This window comes from Capricornis sumatraensis, chromosome 16, assembly GCF_032405125.1.
Source record: "Capricornis sumatraensis isolate serow.1 chromosome 16, serow.2, whole genome shotgun sequence".
In the NCBI taxonomy this organism is placed as follows: domain Eukaryota; kingdom Metazoa; phylum Chordata; class Mammalia; order Artiodactyla; family Bovidae; genus Capricornis; species Capricornis sumatraensis.
This window is the reverse complement of record NC_091084.1, coordinates 70900576-70923647: the sequence shown is the minus strand read 5'-3', so window position 1 is coordinate 70923647 and position 23072 is coordinate 70900576. Positions and strand designations below refer to the sequence as shown.

At 37.1% G+C, this 23072-nt stretch overlaps 1 protein-coding gene across 1 annotated transcript; it reads left to right on the top strand.

The window, feature by feature from the left end:
- Positions 1-3188: 3188 nt before the first annotated feature.
- On the top strand, positions 3189-5111 carry LRRC4C (leucine rich repeat containing 4C). Its single transcript, XM_068989272.1, has one exon. It carries the CDS (start codon positions 3189-3191, stop codon positions 5109-5111), a length of 1923 nt encoding a protein of 640 aa, XP_068845373.1.
- Positions 5112-23072: the final 17961 nt, after the last annotated feature.

Here is a 23072-nt window from a genome sequence, read left to right as displayed (position 1 = left end):
GACAATTGAGCAACAAACACTTTTTATTGGCTGGGCTGACTTTTCAGGATCAGCAAGGCCTTGATACCAAAACATCAGAAAATTCAGAAAATTTGCACATACAAAGTGTTGGAATTAGATAGTAAATGTTTTGCACTTTTTCAACAGTCATTTTATTTAGTGTCTACAGCACACTAGGTTCTCTGTTGTCCAGAGGCTAAGAAGAGACATGACTACTGTTCCTAGAGAGCTCACAGGCTAGTGCAGGAAACAGAACCAGGGACAAATGATCATAGTGCTAGATGGTGTGAGAAGTCTACTCGGAGCTGCAAGAACCTGGAGGGAGGAAGCAAGTCCTGAAAGAAACAGTAACAATTCATAGCCTACTGCTCAAGTTTCTTTGCTGCCATAGGGAAGGAGACCAAAACAAGCTGCTAAAGCCGGAGAGCATCTGTGACTTTAAACCTCACGTTCCTAAGACTCAGGTCCCTTTCTACAGTCTGTGAATGTGGGTGTGTGTTTAAGAGTTGCTCATGACAGACGTCTTTACTGAGTGAAGCATCTCCTAATTTTGGAACAGAGTCTCTTCTCTGTCTTGTGTACTCTAAGAAAATGCATTTATTTACAAAGGCTAATTTACACTGAGACTCTTACTACTGGTAGAAGGGTTATGTCCTAAGGAGGATACAGCCAATCTCTCAAGACCTTGGATGGTATGCATAGAAATGGCTAAGAAATTTCAAGTATCTCTGGCATTGACTTCTCTCCAAGGTTCATTTACAGCAAGTAGAAGACTTTACTAATCTTTCTCCTTGCTGTGGGTTTTTTCTAGAGCCTTTCTGTCTCCTATATTAATGTAGCATTACCATTCTTGAAAGCAAAGCTGATGACAGCATTTCTTTGTATAAACAGAATATTGAATAGTCACTTGCAGGATAAACGGGAATGCTTACACTGAGTTTTGATCTGATCTCATCCCAGCTTCTTTCCCATTCTCTTTCCTGGACCTTCCAGTCTCCTGCTATAGGGGAGTTTATGGTTGCTTGGTTGTACTAGTACTTTCTTATTTCCTTGCCTTGGTTCAGGCTGGTCCCTCTGCTCTGCTTTCTTTTCTTTATCAATTTCTACAAAATCTAGATCAGATGACTCTCCTCTTTCAAAATCCCCTGACTTATTATACCATCACAGATTTAGTTGCTCTGACTTTAGTGCCCATGTGCCAATGTGGCTTGGTCTCATAGCAATGAACATATATTATTGTGTTTCATCTCTTTGCCTATCTGTCCTACCTTCTGAATTATAATTCCTCAAGGGTGAGGGTTATATTCTTCACTTTTGTATGCTCAGCACTTAGCAAAATGTCCAACTAAGGGAAATAAAAAAATGGTAGTAGTAGTAATAGTAATGTCTATTGAGTTCCTTCAGTATGGAAGGCATTATTTTAAGCTCTTTATGATATTAATTTTTTTTCTGAAAATAACACTAAAGGTTATATAATAATATCATCCCCATTGTGAAATGACATTGAGCTGTGGAGAGGATAAGTCACCTGCCCAAGGTGACATGTAGTAAATACTAAATTACTGTCTTAGTGCCTTTTTGAATTGGTTATGATAAGTCCCCACATTTTTTTTTTCTTCCCAAGAGATTCTTAGAAGAGGCACTGTTTATTGAGGAATTTGGGAGAAGTCATCATACAGGTGCCCAATTCATGATAAGCCAATTGAAATGGGTGTATATTGGGTAACACAAGCTTTGGAATTCCTCTTTGTGCTGTAAGAGATGCAGAAAGTAAGTTGTTTTATTTTCCTTTCCAGAAATCAATAACAGTCAGGGCATAATACGTATACAATCCTGTTATATTTAATACTATGATTTTTTCTGTACATAAACATTATGTTTCATGAGATGTGATTTAATTGGTAGTATGTTTACCTCTAGGTAGCAGTTAGCTCTGTTGTTGTGAGTTTTATATATGAAAATCTCTAGAAATTTACACATATTTGTGCATGTCATTATTTCAGTGTATTTTCACAGGTACCATATGTTAAGTTGCCAGTGTTTACAGTTGAGGTGACCTCCAAAGGAAAGGTATTTTAACAAAAATAATTGTGGAAAATAGTTTGCTTTTGCCATCATTCTTGCAGAAACTTTTTTCATGGAATGTTTGAAATCATATTCTCCTGGACCAGTGAGATGAATATCTGAACCCTGATTCTCTACTTGTTAACCATGTGACTATATGCACGTTACTTCCCCTACAATTAAATGTCTTCTTCTTGAAAATGGAGCCTATAACAATTCCTTTCTCAGAGAAGTTCAGTAAAGAAAAGAAAGGATCAGGGCATGAAGCCTGTGCAGTTACAAAGAACTCCATATTCAGAAGGGCCCATGCTTGACTTAATGTTCTATTATAACTGATTTGAAATTCTTAATAAAATTATTAAGACTTCTTTTGGATGTGGACCACTTTTAAAGTCTATTGTGTTCTGTTTTATGTTTTGGTTTTTTGGCCAAGAGGCATCTGGGACCTTAGCTTCCTAACCACGGACTGAACCCACACCCCCTGTATCGGAAGGCAAAGTCTTAAACACTGGACTATCAGGGAAACCTTTGAAATTCTTAGTAATTTTTGACAAGACATCCCATGTTTGCATTTTGCCTTGAGCTCTGCAAGTTATGTAGCCATTTTTGGATTGTTTGTGAAGTCTATAGCCTACGGCACATAGACTACTCTTTGATAAAATGTCAGCTATTAATAATTTTGCAAGGGAGTTTTTAGTTTATTGGTATAGTCCCCCAATTTTATTTTCTGAACTTTTCCAATCTGGTCTGGACATTGAACCTAATGATGGGTACATTTCATGTGTCCTCATGCATTCAGGTCACCCTTGGTTGATAAACACCACAGTCAAACCCTCTACCTCATTCTTCCATTTCTCTGTGATCGCACAAATGATGGAATATGGGCTGTGGCTGGCTGATAACTCAAAGTATGGAAACACTTCTTAATAAATATGAGCCTTGTTGCTCAATATATGACATTAGATTTATTATCTTAGTTTGAGAAATGAAGGCTTGAGCTGATACACTGTCTCACTGACAATGACTCGAGAAAGACATTTGGAGGAGATCTAATACTCTTTTTTGCTTTTATTGCATTGCAGATTATTTGAACTCCAGAAGGACCAACACCAGATAAATTATGAATGTTGAACAAGATGACCTTACATCCACAGCAGATAATGATAGGTCCTAGGTTTAACAGGGCCTTATTTGACCCCCTGCTTGTGGTGCTGCTGGCTCTTCAACTTCTTGTGGTGGCTGGTCTGGTGCGGGCTCAAACCTGCCCTTCCGTCTGCTCCTGCAGCAACCAGTTCAGCAAGGTGATTTGTGTTCGGAAAAACCTACGTGATGTTCCAGATGGCATCTCCACCAACACCCGGCTGCTGAACCTCCATGAGAACCAAATCCAGATCATCAAAGTGAACAGCTTCAAACACCTGAGGCACCTGGAAATCCTACAGTTGAGTAGGAATCATATCAGAACAATTGAAATCGGGGCCTTCAATGGTCTGGCAAACCTCAACACACTGGAACTCTTCGACAATCGTCTTACGACCATCCCGAATGGAGCTTTTGTATATTTGTCTAAACTGAAGGAGCTCTGGTTGCGAAACAACCCCATCGAAAGCATCCCTTCTTACGCTTTTAACAGAATCCCTTCTTTGCGCCGGCTAGACTTAGGGGAATTGAAAAGGCTTTCATACATCTCAGAAGGTGCCTTTGAAGGTCTGTCTAACTTGAGGTATCTGAACCTTGCCATGTGCAACCTCCGAGAAATCCCTAACCTCACGCCGCTCATAAAACTAGATGAGCTGGATCTTTCTGGGAATCATCTGTCTGCCATCAGGCCTGGCTCTTTCCAGGGGCTGATGCACCTTCAGAAACTGTGGATGATCCAGTCCCAGATTCAAGTGATTGAACGGAATGCCTTTGATAACCTTCAGTCACTGGTGGAGATCAACCTGGCACACAACAATCTGACATTACTGCCTCATGACCTCTTCACACCCTTGCATCATCTAGAGCGGATACACTTACATCACAACCCCTGGAACTGTAACTGTGACATCCTGTGGCTCAGCTGGTGGATAAAAGACATGGCCCCTTCCAATACAGCTTGCTGTGCCCGGTGTAACACCCCTCCCAATCTGAAAGGGAGGTACATTGGGGAGCTTGACCAGAATTATTTCACATGCTATGCTCCTGTCATTGTGGAGCCCCCAGCAGACCTCAATGTCACTGAAGGCATGGCAGCTGAGCTGAAATGTCGGGCCTCCACGTCCCTAACTTCTGTATCTTGGATTACTCCAAACGGAACAGTCATGACACACGGGGCATATAAAGTGCGGATAGCTGTGCTCAGCGATGGCACGTTAAACTTCACAAATGTAACCGTGCAAGATACAGGCATGTACACATGTATGGTGAGTAATTCTGTGGGAAATACCACCGCTTCAGCCACCCTGAATGTTACTGCAGCAACCACTACTCCCTTCTCTTACTTTTCAACTGTCACGGTAGAGACTATGGAACCTTCTCAGGATGAGGCACGGACCACAGATAACAATGTGGGTCCCACTCCGGTGATCGACTGGGAGACCACTAACGTGACCACCTCCCTCACGCCACAGAGCACAAGGTCGACAGAAAAGACATTCACCATCCCTGTGACTGATATAAACAGTGGGATCCCAGGAATTGATGAGGTCATGAAGACTACCAAAATCATCATTGGCTGTTTCGTGGCCATCACACTCATGGCTGCAGTGATGCTGGTCATTTTCTACAAGATGAGGAAGCAGCATCATCGGCAAAACCATCATGCCCCAACGAGGACTGTTGAAATTATTAATGTGGATGATGAGATTACAGGAGACACGCCCATGGAAAGCCACCTGCCCATGCCTGCCATTGAGCATGAGCACCTCAATCACTATAACTCTTACAAATCTCCTTTCAACCACACAACAACAGTTAACACAATAAATTCAATACACAGTTCAGTGCATGAACCGTTATTGATCCGGATGAACTCTAAAGACAATGTCCAAGAGACTCAAATCTAAAACACTGACAGTTATGGAAAACAAACAGTCAAAAAAAAAAAAAGAGACAGTTTATTAAAAATGACACAAATGACTGGGCTAAATCTACTGTTTCAAAAAAGTGTCTTTACAAAAAAAAAACAAAAAAGAAAAGATTTATTTATTAAAAATTCTATTGTGATCTAAAGCAGACAAAATTATGTGTATTCCTCAGAACCTGTTTTTGCTGCACTTATTTACTATTTCCCACATTTCGTCCCTGCCTTCCCTATCGCCATATTTTTCACAGGAGATCTCAATTCCCTAAAGAACCGGTCTAGGAAATTTTGTAAGAATTCTGTTATACTTTGAGATTTTTATGGTGAATTCTAGTGGTGAGATCCAGTCTATTTTGTCTTTCTTTTTTTTTCCTTCTCTTTCTCTCTTTCTTTTCTTTCCTCCCCCTCATGCCCTTATGAAGTAGTCCAATGGGGAATGCAATATTAGAAATAGATTTTTAAGAGAGAACAAGGAAAAAATGCAAGATCTTATATTTTTCATGTAATGATCTGTTCTGTATTTATGAGGAGGACCATTCAATGGGAAAGAAAAAAAAAAGGAAGCAAGCAACAGATTAATTTACATATGAGCATCTTAAAACCCATGATCTTTTAAACAAATCTAGAATCTGATTTGTAGTTCAAAAACTAAAAATAAGATTATAAATAAAATATTGTTGGTTTTTCTGTACCTGGATACAACTCATTTGTAGTTTGGCTCAAATGTGAGAAACTTGACGGTAACTAGACTTCCTGCTTTCTGAGAAAGGTAATATTACAGTAATCTTCAGTCACAGCACCAGTCTCTACAGGGTCCTGTTTCATTAGATGATGTGAGTTTCTGATCTATATTTAAGGATGCTGTGGTCTTTTCTTTTCATTAGTGTCGCCCTTTGTAGAATGCTCAAATTTTTAGATTTTTGTGAAGTAAATTCAATTCCACTTGAAAGAAAGTTTCAGTATAATTTATTCCTTGCTCTTAAATAAAATTCTGCCGTCTAGATGAAGTACAATCACAGAATGCTAAATTATCCAAGTTGAAAAATCATTATTGGTGCTGAGTGTCAACAAACTCAGTTCAATTCAACACTAACTGTTAAAGACCTACTGTGTGTTAAACAATGATGTTAGTGCTGTGGACACATTATTAGTAAGACCTGGTTTCTGCACTTGAATCACTCATGACCTATATGCAATATCATTAAAGAAATATCAGTTGACTACCAGGGGCCAGCTCTAATTTTCCTGTTAGGTGGCAGGTGGCAGGATCCTAGAGTTTTGAAATAATCAAGTTACTGTTATGACCAAAACCTCCTCATGATTTTTTTTCCATTCTTCTGGAAGAGCTGATCCTGTTCTTCCAAATGCAGATTGTAGAGTGGTAAAGAAGTGTTTAAGTATGGATTTGATTTGCTACGGCCAATGGATGTTTACCAAGGGATAGCAATGCTAACACACTAGTAATTCACTAAAGATACTTCAAATCACTGGAGATATTTTTGGTATGAGAATATCCACTAGCTTGCAAGTTAAAAAGGAACTTTCTAGTTACTGGTACCTCAGCACTCTCCTGATATTTTAATACAGTATACGTCTGACTTTTGTCTTTATCTATGTGAAGCATAGTGAAAACAGTAGTGTAACAGCGTGTTAATCACTCAGTCATGTCGGACTCTTTGAAACCCCGTGGACTGCAGCCTGCTAGGCTTCTCTGTCCATGGAATTCTCCAGGCAAGAATACTGGAGTAGGTAGCCATTCCCTTCCCCAAGGGATATTCCCAAATATACACCTCCTATTGCTGGCCCTTGAAATCTGCCATATCATTGGTGAGATAAGTGTTAAACTAGAGAAAACTTTAGCTCCTAATAAATGAGCAGCTTGGATACTCACACATAACTCTACAGGCTGGACATCACACCAGGGTTTTGTGATCTCCAGGTGTGAAAAACCAATTGTTACTAGCAAAATAGGTCAGAGAACTGGGAGGAAGAGATAGCAAACGAATGAGACCACACAAAGATCTCACCTCTATTTTTTGAGTACCAGTTCTTTAGTGGCTTTTTCTCCCTCATATCCTACCTTTCTTTGTTAGGAATACAATTCATATTAGCTTTTACTGTGGAGAAGACTCAAGGGAAAACACATGTTGGCTGCCATTTGTCAAGTGATTCAGTATTGAATGTACTTCGTATTTCTAAGCTGCAGAGCAGCTTAGAAACTAAACAACTCGCCAAGGAGTATCAAGTGCTAATACAAAGAAGACTGGTATAAACCCAGAAGGAAAACAATCTTGCCTTCTCTACTTGTTTTCTGATCTCTGAGCTCTGTCTTTGCTGATTATAAACTTTCTTTCATTTGAGCTTTTAATTCTTAAGAAGTTAGTTCCAGCATACAATTCCTCTTGAGTAAACTCTGGGTGTTGGGGATGGACAGGGAGGCCTGGCGTCTGCAGTTCATGGGGCTACAAAGAGTTGGACATGATTGAGCGACTGAACTGAACTGAACTGAACTGTGAGGGGTGGCTGAGTAGTTAGATAAATTCTACTAGAATAAAAGGTGAATTTGCACTAAAAATTTAGGTAAGAAAGTCAAGAATACAGTTCAGTGCTATAAGAGATTATAGTTGCCCTAATGTATATATGTTAGAATTTTTTTTAAAAAAATCTACATGTATTGATGAAAGATTTGTTAAGCCACATTTGACTTTTCCAGTCAATTTAGAAATAGTTTTGATAAAAGTTCCTCACTGCAGGTTTTAGGGATGAAGGGCATAGTGCTATAGAAGTATTATTTAAAGGACACTAAAATGAATTCTATGATTTTATGAGTTTATGATTAGCAGTGTCTGTATTTGCTCTGCATCATGTACTGGTGTGGGGAGCTTCAATAAGGTAGCTGCACTAACCAGAGTTCATCACTCAAAATGGACTTCCTTGGTTCAGCAGAAAGTCCATTTCACTGTTTAAATATCTGGTCTATCCTCGTAGCAAAATACACTTTTTATGTCTGTTACTGTTTTTATTCTATCCAAAGGTAACAAAGCAACAGTATGCTTAAATACTCATGTGCATCAAAAATATGTCATTCACAATGTAATGATAATTTTAGTATGTATATTTATTTTTCCTACTAAATATATGCAGTTGACTTTGGGAAAATATCAAAGAATGTTTTAGAAGAAATCTTCTCTAATTTTTTTTTTTTTTTTTCTATTCTGGACTCTTGCTCTTCTATAACTGGCTATCACTTCAAACTTCTAAATTCTTTTGCATGTGCCCAAACACATTTATGGAGGCAAAATATGAGAAAAATTTGGTATAATTCACATACATAAGGCCTGATATAGCTTTAATCATTTTTCCTCATATTCTGAACATTCTGGAATCAAATGCCATCTTTTCCAAAGATTAAAGTAGGTAATAAGAATTTTGGACCATTGGTTAATGATTGGAACATTGATCAATTCTTTTTTTGAGGAATTGTTTAATTGCTATAATTGCTTTTAGGCTTTATAATCAAAGAATCAAAAATCACGACATTATTTGAGACCTGCATACTCTTAAATTCTGAATTTAGATCTGTTGATAAATAACTTGACAATGGAAGGATTATTTGTATGGGAGAAAGAAAATGAAGAAGATATTTATAGAAAAAGATATACTGAAACATGAGGAAAGTATTAGGTGGATGGCACCAAGCCACCCAACATTTCCAAAGTAAATATTGATCAAGGTGAAAAAAAAAACTTAAACATTTTATCCTCTTAGCATAATCTTCAAAATACTTAGACAAGTCAAAGAGTCAGATGAGTGCTTATGGACAGTGTGGTGCTTTGAAACAATGTAATTTTTAAATAATGTTAAAATTGTTTATTTGGTGCTTCAGCTTACTGGGATTAATAAGGATATTGAAGACAATTTATTTTATTTTTTAATATAAATTTATTTATTTTAATTAGAGGTTAATTACTTTACAATATTGTATTGGTTTTGCCATACATCAACATGAATCCTCCACGGGTATACACGTGTTCCCCATCCTGAACCTCCCTTCCTCCTCCCTCCCCATATCAAATTGTACCACTAAATATCACAGGTATAAGACATGAATGCTTGAGTGAAGAGTCATAGACTTTTTGGAAGCCAGGTATCTGTTTTTCATAAAATATATTTTCACAGAGTCAAATCTCTTTTTTAAAATATCTTTCCCCAAAGTCTATACACATTCTTATATTTGATTAGAATATGATTTCTGTACAAAAGCAACCAGATAAAAATAAGTTAAGCTGTTGCCTTAAAACATCAAATTACCTTCTATTTTTTTCTCTTCTGCCATAAGAAGAAATATGAATTCCTGCACACTCTGTATTAGATAGAAACCAGCTGTGATGCCATTATCTTTCCAGGATATAAAAGAAGATACATCTGGTTGTAGGAGAGAAAAAAGAAATCTCCTAGAATTACTGATAGTACACTGTCAATTAAGATCGAAATGTAGAAACTCAAAGAAGCATTCTTAAAACACATTTAAAAACCAGTTCCCATCATTTTGTGTCTTTAAGTGCTGCTAACCAAACTTTTGAGATTTCAATCCCTCTTAAATTATTTGAGAAAATATACAAATTACATATAAATTATATAATTAAATTGTATAACAAGTGCCTAGCAGCAGTGAGAAAACTCCATTTTTTTTTTTTTTGCCTTAGTCCAGAATAAATAAAAAGAGAGAGAGAGAGAATGGAGTGTTGCTGCAAAGATAGGCGATGCATTGTTATTTTAATGAAAGCACATTTTACTGGAAAATCCTTCTATTTTATAAATCTTATTAATGCACAGTAAATGAGGATACTCATACATCATCTGGGCAAAATACAGAAAGCAAAGCTCTACAAGACTCCAGACGTGAAGATTTTCTTTCAATATTTGGTGCAGTAATTTAGTTTCATTTTCCAGGTTATTAATGCTACACTGTATTATATATTTGATGCTGAATCGTTGAATTTGAATTTGTCTAAATGGTATCAATCCTGTCCTTATCTGGTTGGCAGAAGTAGTTAATATATAGCTTTTTACTTGGATCAAAGAGAAGATTCAATGTTATTTGACAGAGAGGAGCTGGTCTCTATGGAGGCAGCAGCACCCATTTTGATTTATGTCCTCCAACCCTGAGAACTTGGCAGACCACCTGCCTAGCTCAGCCCTAGGAGATCCTGACAAAAATCCATCCATTATGGGAATCCCTACCCTTTATCATGTCTATGTATCCATAAGGCTTCTGAATGACAATTAATAATTCTTTCTTTTCAGTCCTTAGTCCCACATTAAAAGTGGTAAATTAAAATGGAATTTAATTTCCATTTAAACACAGTTGATAGTTTTGTAAAGTGTCTAATTCTCTGAGAGAAATAAATGAAGCTTAAATTGAACTAAATATATTAAAGCATATATAATAGTAATTATGATGTATTTTCTGGTATATACTTTTTTATAGTAGATACTATAAAACTTTAAATCAAATAATTTGTTAACACTACGGAAATCATGGGTTTCTTTACTAACTGAATCATTATGAAAAAATTTAACTATAACAACATTTGTAAAATGCCTCAAAAGTCAAATGTTGAATTGGACTTCCTGGTCCTATGGCTAGTTCTATTTTTAAAAAATAAAGTTTTACAAAATGAAAGGGAGAAGTAATAAAGTTTCTCTTTCCAGCAGCCCTCAAGCAGAAAAACGCATGCATGTAAAGATACTTCTTAACATAAATGGATGTTAACAAAAGAACTTTAGTTAATGCTGACCATAAAAATGTCATGTAGCTATGTATTTCCACCTAAATATTTTTTCAAGAGTCTTGCAAATAAGTCACTCTTAAAAAGTTAATGCTAGCCTTTATGATGGAGAAGGCAATGGCAACCCACTCCAGTACTCTTGCCTGGAAAATCCCACCGGCGGAGGAGCCTGGTAGGGTACAGTCCATGGGGTCGCGAAGAGTCGGACACGACTAAGCAACTTCACTTTCACTTTTCACTTTCATGCACTGGAGAAGGAAATGGCAACCCACTCCAGTGTTCTTACCTGGAGAATCCCAGGGATGGGGGAGCCTGGTGGGCTGCCGTCTATGGGGTTGCACAGATTCGGACACAACTGAAGTGACTTAGCAGCAGCAGCGTTTATGAGATCAATTGCATTTTTTTTTTTTTAGACAAATCTTTATGTGGAAGTATATTTTATTCCTTGCTTTCTTTTCTTAGTATGTTTTCAAATTTTCTATAAGTACTATAAAATGAGAATCTGTCATTTCTACACACCATTTAGTTATTCAATCTGGAGTTCAACCTTATCAATACTGGGGACAACTTATAGAGGTGAATAAATTATTTCCTAGGCACTTTCAGAGTGATGCCTCTTTTAAATTTCTATTCTTTAGCTCCACTTTAGAGATCTGATATTTTTTATTATGATTAATATATATTCTACCTTCAAGAAAAAGGAAGAAAGCAGGAAATTCACAATACTGAAAAATACAGATGAAGAATATATAGATATATATATAATTTTATGAGCATAAACTTGTTACTATACTTCCTACTGAAGACAAATGCCAATATAGATTAGATTATTCATCAGACAATAAATGCAACTAAAGATAAAAATCTCATTTACTAGTCAACAGATTTTCAATTTATTGACATCATTAAACTTTTATAAAGTTTATTCATTATTTTATAAAGTATATTCATTTTCTAATAAATCCTGAGAGTGATTTGTGATAGTTATTTAAAATCCATATTAGTAATCAGAGAAAGCTCTGATGTTCAGGGGTAGAAATCTGCAATTAGATTAATGTCAAAGATAAACTGCACTTGTAGAATTTAGTGGGATGCCATTCGGTATTCATAGGATAATTCAAAAATAAAAACTCTGTGCTTTATAGCTCAGAAAGTGCTTTCACCTGTTTTCTCATGTGTTAAGCAATGAAAAAATAGTATGTAAGTGATTTTAATTAATGTATCAAATTTTCCCTGAATAATACATTTGTCTCTATGTAAAAGTATTAAGATTTTGAAGCCATAAACATAGAAAGAAAATAAATTATTGGAGGAAAAAAGTAAATAGAAAAGTATAGAACATGGTTAGATTATTTTTGCATTGGAATGAATTCATGCACATAGTGAATAGGAATTGAGAAACTATTTTAGTTCTAAGCCCTGTTATGACTCTAGTTATACAACAGTGAGCAAAACAAAGTCAAGCCTTAGGTGATTCAGTGACCAATTCAGTTTGGTTTGCCTAGACTTTCCTTGTTTTACCACTGGAAGTCCTCTATCCCAGAAACCGTTTAGCTCAAGGCAAACCAGGATGGCTGGTCAAACTACTCACAAACCTTGTGTGTGTGTGTTTGTGTGTGTTCAGTCATGTCCAATTCTGTGACCTCATGGGCTGTAGCCCACCAGGCTCTTCTGTCCATGGAACTTTCCAGGCAGGAATACTGGAGCAGGTGGTCATTTCCTACTCCTGGGGAACTTCCCAATTCAGAGATCACTCCTGCATCTCCTGCATTGGCAGATGGACTCTTATCACTTCGCCACCTTTACAAATCTTCTGTTGTCGTTCAGTGCCTCAGCTGTGTCTGATTCTTTGTGACCCTGTGGACTGCAGCATGCCAGGCTTCCCTGTACTTCACCATCTTCCAGACGTTGCTCAAACTCATGCCCACTGAGTCGGTGATGCCATCCAACCATCTCGTCCACTGTCGTCCCCTTCTCCTGCCTTCACTATTTCCCAGCATCGGGGTCTTTTCTAATGAGGTGGCTCTTTGCATCAGTTGGCCAAAGTATTGGAGCTTCAGCTTCAGCATCAGTCCTTCCATTGAAGATTTAGGGTTGATGCCCTTTAGGATTGACTGGTTTGATCTCCTTGCAGTCCAAGGGACTCTCAAGAGTCTTTTCCAACACCATAGTTCCAAAGCATTAATTCTTTGGTGCTCAGCTTTCTTTATGGTCCAACTCTCACATCTGTACATGACTGCTGGAAAAACCATAGCTTTGACTATATGGACCTTTGTTTGCAAAGTAATGTCTCTGCTTCTTAATATGCTGTCTAGGTTTGTCATACAAACCTTATCATCAGGTTATTACCTTGACTCTATTAATCATATTAATGTTCTTATGTCATTGTTATTAACAATGCCAGATAACATTGGCCACTAGTATTCAGTGGTCAGAACATTTGCCTCTAAGTTGGTCAAGTCATAAAAGCAAATGCTTATAATGTCAAACTCTGTACAAAAGTTTCTAGATTATTCTCTGTAGAAGCAACAGAAGTATAGAAGACACCATTTGCCCTCTAGAAGGAATTATAGTCAAGAATTGACAAGGATCATATTATTATAGTACTTTATCTACACTCATTATCTCCAGTCTTTATAAAGCTCTGTAAGGTAGACTTTATCTCCACTTTAGAGATGAAAGCATTAGAGTAAACGCTTTCCAAGACATGAAAATTATATAGAAAATTAAGATTGAAAGAAGAATATTGGTGATTTAGCAATGGCATTTATTATTCAGAATAGAAGTTGTTAACAGTATCCTCAGAATACTTTATCTCTTGCAATCTTTTAGATCATGTTCTAGAAAACAGCCTTCTCCTTGGGGATGTTAGTGAGTGTGTTAGTCGTTCAGTCATATCTGACTCTCTGTGACCCCATGGACTGTCTATGGAATTCTCCAGGCAAGAATACTCGAGTGTGTAGCCGTTCCCTTCTCCAGGGAATCTTCCCAATCCAGGGATCGAACCCTGGTCTCCTGCATTGCAGGCAGACTCTTTACCATCTGAACCACCAGGGAAGCCCCACTCTTTTGGGATACAATTTGGTAAGTGGGTATTAGCCTTATTTTTTCCCTCAAATGTACTGATGAACTAGATAGGCCAAATCCTTTGAAGCACTGGATTGGTTAATATGGCAATGTTTTGAATATTGACCAATACTGAGTTTCACAGAGATGGTTCCAATGGGGAACATTATAGATCAGCTAGCATTCAAAGATAAAAATGAATCAGTCAAACTAGTTTTATCATAATCAATGAGGTTTAGGTATTTTAAAAGATTGTATTATGATTTACTTTTACATTCTGATCAAATGTCATTGATGGATATATTTATGAAGAACACAGTAACCAAAAAAGTTATGTTGCAATTCCTTTCCACTAAAAAAATAATCCCTTTAATGATCTTAATTGTTATGTTTACATGAAAATATATAAACTGCTTTCATGAAGTCAATATTTATCTTCGTTAGAATACACACTAAACTGCTTATATGAAAACATATAATCTGGCTTTGTGAAGTCAATATTTATCTTTCTTAGGCTACAACATACTAAAGCTATCTAAACTACTTATGAGGTGAACACCAGGCAGTGTTTTAGTAGCTCACAGAGAGAAAAAAATAGAGCATACCCCCAAAGTCTAGAGCTTAACTTTTGAAAACTAGAGAGTCAAAGTGACAATTCTGAATTTAAAAAAAAAAAAAAAAACAATTAACCAACCAATACTCCTGACACATTTAAACATCTATAGATCAGTATATAGATCAATATATCAATGTTCATTTGTTGTTTTTCACACTTAGTAAAAGCATTACTTTTGACTTATGAGGAATGCAGCCAAAGTGAATATATAAGAAAAAAAAAAAAAAAAAGATGGGTACCTGAGAGAACTAATGGTCAGTATGGACCAGCAATGAAGTGCAGTGGAGAGTGAGAATAGGGCTCTGGTTGTAGACGTTTTAATATGACATGAGTGGTTGGTTTTAAATCTTTGACACTTTTTAGCATCTTTTCATTGCTAAATACGTTTATTTGTTTATTCATGAAACATTCACTGAGTGACTACAATGAGTACCTTTGTCAAAAATACAAAGAATAAGGACAGACTTTGCATTCGAGGAGTTCTGTACTGCAGTATTGCAAATATAATATGATGCATTGAATGGAAGAGACAGTGCATACAATGTAAGCAGAAAGAAGGGCAATAGACCTGGGCTGTGTGATTAAGGGAGGGGAACTCAGGTTTGCCTCTTCTATGAAATGAAGCCTGCGTTGAGTCCTACTGGATGTCTAGGAATTAGTCAGGTGAAAGGAGGGCATTCATCAACTTTTCCATCACAATGGAGAGCAAGGTCAAGGAATAAACGACATCACATATGATGGAATTTGAAGTGGTTTGGTGTTGGTGGAGCAAAATATGCAATTCGGAGGTTGCTAAAGACAAGCTAAGGCAATGATTAAAGATCTTGTAGAATGTTGACCTACTGAATTTAGCTTATAGATAATGATGAACTATCAACATTATCTAAGCAATGTAGTGGGCTCCTCAGATCTGAGCCTTAGATAGGATGCCTATATGCCAGAAGAAGAAAATTTCAAGGAGGGTGTTTCACTACAACTGTAAAGAGATGATTAATGGAAATTACAGGTGGGATGTGCTGAAGGATCCAGTTAAAAAACAAACAAAAAATCAAGTTGAGTTGGCTGGACTTGGTGTCTCATTGGAAGGTGCGGACAGGAGAGGGAGACACAATTCCTTAGATTTGTTTAACTAGTAGAAATACAGAGACAAGTAGGAGTTGTTGTTCAGTTGCTCAGTTGTGTCCGGCCCTGCAACCCCATAGACTGCAGCACATCAGGCTTTCTTATCTTCCCTTCCTTTCACTGTATCCTGGAGTTTGCTCAAACTCACGTCTCTTGAGTTGATGATGCCATCCAATCATCTCATCCTTTATCACCTCCTTTTCCTCCTGCCCTCAATATTTCTGAGCATCAAGAGTAGAACATATTTATAACTGGCAATTCAAGTATAATATGCTGTTCAGGGTGGTGGCTGGGTTAGCAAGATTTTATCTAAATGTTAGAAATACAAAGTTTGAATACTGTCAAAAACCAAAATCTTCACACTGATTAATGCAAAGGAGAAAGACGAGTTTATTTCAAGGCTTTCAAGTTGCAAGCTAGGAAACTCAAGTTCTGAGTTGCTCACAGACTTGGGGATGTTTATGGGGTAAATGCAAAAGCTACCTGGCTTTTTTAGCTGATGGGTTGACTACTATTTTTACCAATTTGAGTTAGAGTCACCGAGTAATGTAAATAAGTTCAGAGATGGGGTGAAAGACTTAATGTTTGGAGACTGACTGGTAATCTCTGCTAACTTCTTAGAACAGAGCCATACATTTCAGTCAGGTTAGGTTAAATTTTGTTTATGCACATGCTTGACCGTCTCCATTTTGTCCCTGACATAAGGGACTTCCTTTTAATTTAGTTCTACAATGCTGATGGGGAATCCAAGTAGAGTGGTCCAGCAGGAAGTATTTTTGGACTAGTGACATTTATCTTGATGTCATCAATATAAAATTTGGAGTGAAAGATGAGAGAGTGGCACCACCCAGTACACAGTTGGTAAAGGATAGGACAGTGAGAAATAGCAACATTTGATAGGTGTGGCAAGGAAGATAAAATTTTTATTTGAAATCCATTAAAGAAATATTCCTAGAGTCTTTACTACATGCCAGGCTCTATGCTAAACCTCCATCCTATTACTCTGAAGAAAAGTCTTAGAGTAAGAAAGAACGACAGAAGACAGATAATTGTTTAATTACAGTTGTGATAAGTGCCACCAAGTAAATTTTTAGCATCAGAAAATTGAGGGTGTAAAACAAGGGAATTTTTTTTTAGCCTAGGAGGTTTCTTTAATGCACGCATGCATGCTCTGTCACTAAGCCATGTCCAACTCTTTGTGACCCCATGGACTGTAGCCTGCTAGGCATCTCTGTCCATGGGATTATTTGACTTTTAAAGGGAAAAGAGAAGAAATGAATTGCTACCAGGCAAAGAGGAGTGAAGCAAGGAAAGATAACGAGAGAGCCTTATGAAATAGAAATTGATGTGGACTAAGTTCCTGAGATTTAAAGAAGCAGATGAACAAAGAAACAAAGAAGAATAAAATGAAGAGGAGAACCAAGAAATTTAGAAGAGCCAGACAAATAGAGTTTTACAAAGGGCATAAATATAATCATATAAGGAATTTAAAAATAGCTGCTGAATTGCCAATCAGGAAGTTAGTGATCACTTCAGCAAGGACAGTTTTAGTAAATGATTGTATGTGTTGATGTGAATGAGTGAGAAGGGGAAAGGAAACTATATTACCATGGAGAGATGAAATTAACTGACAGGGCATAAGTGGAGTCAATGAGAGAGACTACTTAGACGAAATTTGAAATGAAAAGTGAAAGTAGATAGATTCGTTGGAGCTGATATTAACTAGAATAAGAAGCAGACAAAGGTCAAGGGAAGCTAGCTGCTAGTCTAAAGAATTTAGATTTAATTCCATAAGCAATAAAGGAGCCATTGAAAAGAAAAATACACGTGGACACTTATCAGAATGATTAATTTATGAGAATGCGATGGTCAGTCAATGAAGTTGTCAATCTTGATCTAGCTAGGCTTGAAAAATGACAGAAAGATGCCCTAGATTTTTAAAAAATTAACTGTACTCTCTGATCTATATGACAGGAATGAACCACTATTAGTGAGAGAGAAAGAAAATTTTCTGAATAATCATAGACTCACGATCTCTATATCCAGACTGCTTTAAAATTCACAACATTTCGAGAGAATAAGAAACAGATACTTTTGATAAGTTTACTGAATAACAAAAGAACCCATTTTAGGAGGTTCTTTCATCTTTTTGTATATAATGGAATAATAAAATTAGCATTTAATGGAAGACTAATGGAACATGAGCTGACTGTGGCTCAGATCATGAACTCCTTATTGCCAAATTCAGACTTAAATTGAAGAAAGTAGGGAAAACCGCTAGACCATTCAGGTATGACCTAAATCAAATCCCTTATGATTATACAGTGGAAGTAAAAAATAAATTTAAGGGACTAGATCTGATAGATAGAGTGCCTGATGAACTATGGACAGAGGTTTGTTACTTTGTACAGGAGACAGGAATCAAGACCATCCTCATGGAAAAGAAATGCAAAAAAGCAAAATGGCTGTCTGGGGAGGCCTTACAAATAGCTGTGAAAAGAAGAGAAGCAAAAAGCAAAGGCGAAAAGGAAATATAAGCATCTGAATGCAGAGTTCCAAAGAATAGCAAGAAGAGATAAGAAAGCCTTCCTCAGCCATCAGTGCAAAGAAATAGAGGAAAAGAACAGAATGGGAAAGACTAGAGATCTCGTCAAGAAAATTAGAGTATCAAGGGAACATTTCATGTAACGATGGGCTCCATAAAGGACAGAAATGGTATGGATCTAACAGAAGCAGAAGATATCAAGAAGAGGTGGCAAGAATACACAGAAGAACTGTACAGAAAAGATCTTCACAACTAAGATAATCACGATGGTGTGATCACTCACCTAGAGTCAGACATCCTGGAATGTGAAGTCAAGTGGGCCTTAGAAAGCCTCACTATGAGCAAAGCTCGTAGAGGTGATGGAATTCCAGTTGAGCTATTTCAAATCCTGAAAGATGTTGCTGTGAAATGCTGTAATCAATATGCCACCAAATTTGGAAAACTCAGCAGTGGCCACAGGACTGGAAAAGGTCAGCTTTCATTTCAATCCCAAAGAAAGGCAATGCCAAAGAATGCTCAAACTACCGCACATTTGCACTCATCTCACACGTTAGTAAAGTAATGCTCAAAATTCTCCAAGCCAGGCTTTTCAGCAATATGTGAACTGTGAACTTCCAGATGTTCAAGCTGGTTTTAGAAAAAGCAGAGGAACCAGAGATCAAATTGCCAACATCAGCTGGATCATGGAAAAAGCAAGAGAGTTCCAGAAAAACATCTATTTCTGCTTTATTGACTATGCCAAAGCCTTTGACTGTGTGGATCACAATAAATTGTGGAAAATTCTGAAAGAGACATATCAGACCACCTGACCTGCCTCTTGAGAAACCTATATGCAGGTCAGGAAGCAACATTTAGAACTGGACATGGAACAACAGACTGGTTCCAAATAGGAAAAGGAGTACATCAAGGCTGTATATTGTCACCCTGCTTATTTAACTTCTATGCAGAGTACATCATGAGAAACACTGGGCTGGAAGAAACACATGCTGGAATCAAGATTGCCGGGAGAAATATCAATAACCTCAGATACGCAGATAACACCACCCTTATGGCAGAAAGTGAAGAGTAACTAAAAAGCTTTTTGATGGAATTGAAAGAAGAGAGTGGAAAAGCTGGCTTAAAGCTCAACATTCAGAAAACTAAGATCATGGCATCTGATCCCCTCACTTCATGGGAAACAGATGGGGAAACAGTGGAAACAGAGGCTGATTTTATTTTTCAGGGTTCCAAAATCACTGCAGATAGTGATTTCAGCCATGAAATTAAAAGACGCTTACTCCTTAGAAGAAAAGTTATGACCAACCTAGATAGCATATTGAAAAGCAGAGACATTACTTTGCCAACAAATGTCCATCTAGTCAAAGCTATGGTTTTTCCAGTGGTCATATATGGATGTGAGAGTTGGACTGTGAAGAAAGCTGAGTGCCAAAGAATTGATGCTTTTGACCTGTGGTGTTGGAGAAGACTCTGAGAGTCTCTTGGAGTGCAAGGAGATCCAACCAGTCCATTCTGAAGGAGATCAGCCCTGGGATTTCTTTGGAGGGACTGATGCTAAAGCTGAAACTCCAATACTTTGGCCACCTCATGCGAAGAGTTGACTCATTGGAAAAGACTGATGCTGGCAGAGATTGAGGGCAGGAGGAGAAGAGGATGACAGAGGATGAGATGGCTGGATGCTATCACCGAATCGATGGGCATGAGTTTGAGTGAAGTCTGGGAGTTGGTGATGGACAGGGAGGCCTGGCGTGCTGCGATTCATGGGGTCGCAAAGAGTCAGACTCGACTGAGTGACTGAACTGAACTGAATGGAACATGAAATTCAAAATATTAGGGAGTCTATTATGGGAATGAATTTAGATCGTGCATTTGTGTGATAAATAGCTTCAGTTGTGTCAGACTCTTTGCAACCCCATGGACTGTAACCCACCTTGCTCCTTTGTCCATGGGATTCACCTGGTAAGAATACTGGAGTGGGTTGCTATACCTTCTTCCATCTTCCCTGAACCAGGGATCAAACCCACATCTTTTATTTCTCCTGAGTTGACAGACAGGTTCTTTATCACTATCGCCACCTATTAAATAACTAATTAACTGCTGTATGGTAGCTCAGAGCAAAAAAGCACAGTTGCCATTTTCCAATATAGTGAGATAAGAACTGTGGTGAATGGGAGATATGAAGGCTTTTATAGTTGTGAATGGGCTTTCCTTGTGGCTCAGACAGTAAAGAATCCATCGGCAATGCAGAAGACCTGGGTTTGATCTGTGGTTTGGGAAGATCCCCTGGAGGAGGTCATGGTAACCCACTCCTATATTCTTGCCTAGAGAATCCCCACCCATGTACAGAGGAGCCTGGTGCACTATGATCCATGGGGGTCCCAAAGAGTCAGACACAACTGAGATACTAAGCACAGCACAGCATAGCATAATTGTAAGTACAATACAGAGGATAATGTTAAAAAGAAAATAGTGAAAACTCCAATATGAAATGAATAAAATCACTAGGCACCAGATTGCAGGTTTCCAGAATGCAGATAACTATGGCAAGATGTGAACACCAAGACATAGACAAGAAGCATTATAATACGTCTCTTCCATCTCAAGGGCTTCTCAGTTAATGTTTAATTGTATCACATGTAGAATTAATATAAGAATCTGAAAGCTTTTCAAAATTTTTGGTACTTGTTCCAAGAGAAAAGTTAACTAGGTAAGTAAATGACAATGATTTTTAATTTATTTTTCAATAAAACATTATCATCAAGCTATCCTGTTCATGCTGACAGCAATATACAACAAGATACATATTTATCACACAATAATAATTGACTTTGTATTAATAAGCAACATTTAGAAAAGGAGGCTTGGATCATCTTTGCTGAGTCATGATGACTGGATTTGCCATGCTTGGAGTGCAGATCAGAGTGAAATATTTCTGTTCCTCTTTGTCTTCCACTATCTCCCAGAATTTGCTCAGATTCATGTCCTTCAAGTCCATCAAGTCTGTGATGATATCTAACCATCTTAAACTCTACTGCCCTTTCTCCTTTCTATGCTAACTATTAAATGATGAAAAAATCAAGGATGCTAAGCAGGTAACATCATCTGGATCAAGATAATAATTGTAGAATTGAGACACAATAGAGGCAAGGAGAGGGGTTTTTAATCAGACATAGGAAATTTAGAGAAATTACAGTCTCAGTCTGTAAACATAATACTAGTGATTTGAATTTTCCATTAGTTTCTTTATGGTTCTTTGACTGGATGCTTAACAGCATGCATCCATGGAAGTCCATTGTTATTTCATTTCATGCCTTCTTAGTGTGTCACAAAATGGAAAATTTAGTGTGGAATTTTGATAGGTTTTTTTTTGCCTGGGGTTGACGATCTTTAATTTCCATATTTTAATTGATTAATGAAGGTTCACTAAACATTTAAACTTTATATCCAATGAAACAAATATATGTATTGAGTTTTTCTTTTTACCCTTTATCTTTTTATTCATTTGGTCATGAAAGCATGACCATATACATATTTGCAAAACACATGATTTTTATTGTTCTTTATCTCATTTGACACCTGGAAATCTTTGTCTGGCTATTCCATGGCTATGGAAAATGTCCTACTTTAAAAAATATTTGCTTTATAAGCTTCCTTTCAGCATTTGGCACAAATATTGTTATTTAGCCATACTATTCTTGGATCAAGTAATACTCTATTAGATTTATCCACTTGTCATTGAGTTCCAATCATAAATTTTTGGAATAGAAATAGCCTTAAGGAAAAGGCCAAAATATCATCAAGCCATTGGATCTGTTCTAATTCCAACTATTCAGGGTTTTAGTTTCAAATATTTTTATTTTCATAGTAGCCATCCAATTGCTAGTTATTACATTTTAGCTCTTATTTTTAGGGCTCCAAATTCCCATACACTTTTTACTTCTTTGAAATTTCAAGACAGTAATATTTGTGTGCATGTTGCGGGGGCAGGGGTTGGGGGTGGGAAGGCTGTAAATCCATGTGGTTCTTTCCCATGCTCATATTCTTCTCTTTTGCTGCAAAGAGGGACACATATTTTTAGTGAATGCATAGAAGAGTAGTTTATCTCTTCTAGCAGTTTAATAGCTTAAATTCAGCAGAGGAGAAAGCTGAATAGTGTACTTTCACTTTTGACCAATTTGTACCCTGGAAGTGAAAGTCGATCTGTCATGTCTGACTCTCTGTGACACCATGGACTGTAGCTCCTCTGTCCATGGGATTCTCCAGGCAAGAATACTGGATTGGGTTATTATTCCCACAGATTCTTTATTATTTGGGCCACCAGGGAAGCACTGGCTTCAGACAAATTCAAAGTAGTGAAAATAAAATGGTTTTTACTTTAAAGCCAGATCATTTTTACACATTTTAATTTTTCTTTTCCATCTGAGAAAAAGTTTTTCCCCAGTATGTCATTTGTGTATTTACATTATTGATAATGTTAATTAATATTATTGCACTTTTGTTAAATTTTTAACAGGCAACATTTATTTGTTGAATTATTAGTTCAGATCACTCTTAGGTTCATGAAATTGTTTCTATATTCCTCAAGTTTACCAGTTGCCACCATCATTAAGACTATGTGATGTCTTTGTGTGTGTGAGAGAGAGAAAAAAGAGTCTATTCCAGAGAGAGAAAACTCAGGCCAGAATTGCATATCCTTTTTATTCCTTTCCTTATAATTCCTAGTCTCAGGGAACAGGCACTCTATTTGTTGCTTACATATAAAGACTGCTTTATTGAATCCTGTTTGATTAATAAGTTCCTCAAAGA

Excerpts from the sequence above, each read along its gene's own strand:
- LRRC4C (XM_068989272.1), top strand. The coding sequence starts at position 3,189 with ATGTTGAACAAGATGACCTTACATCCACAGCAGATAATGATAGGTCCT.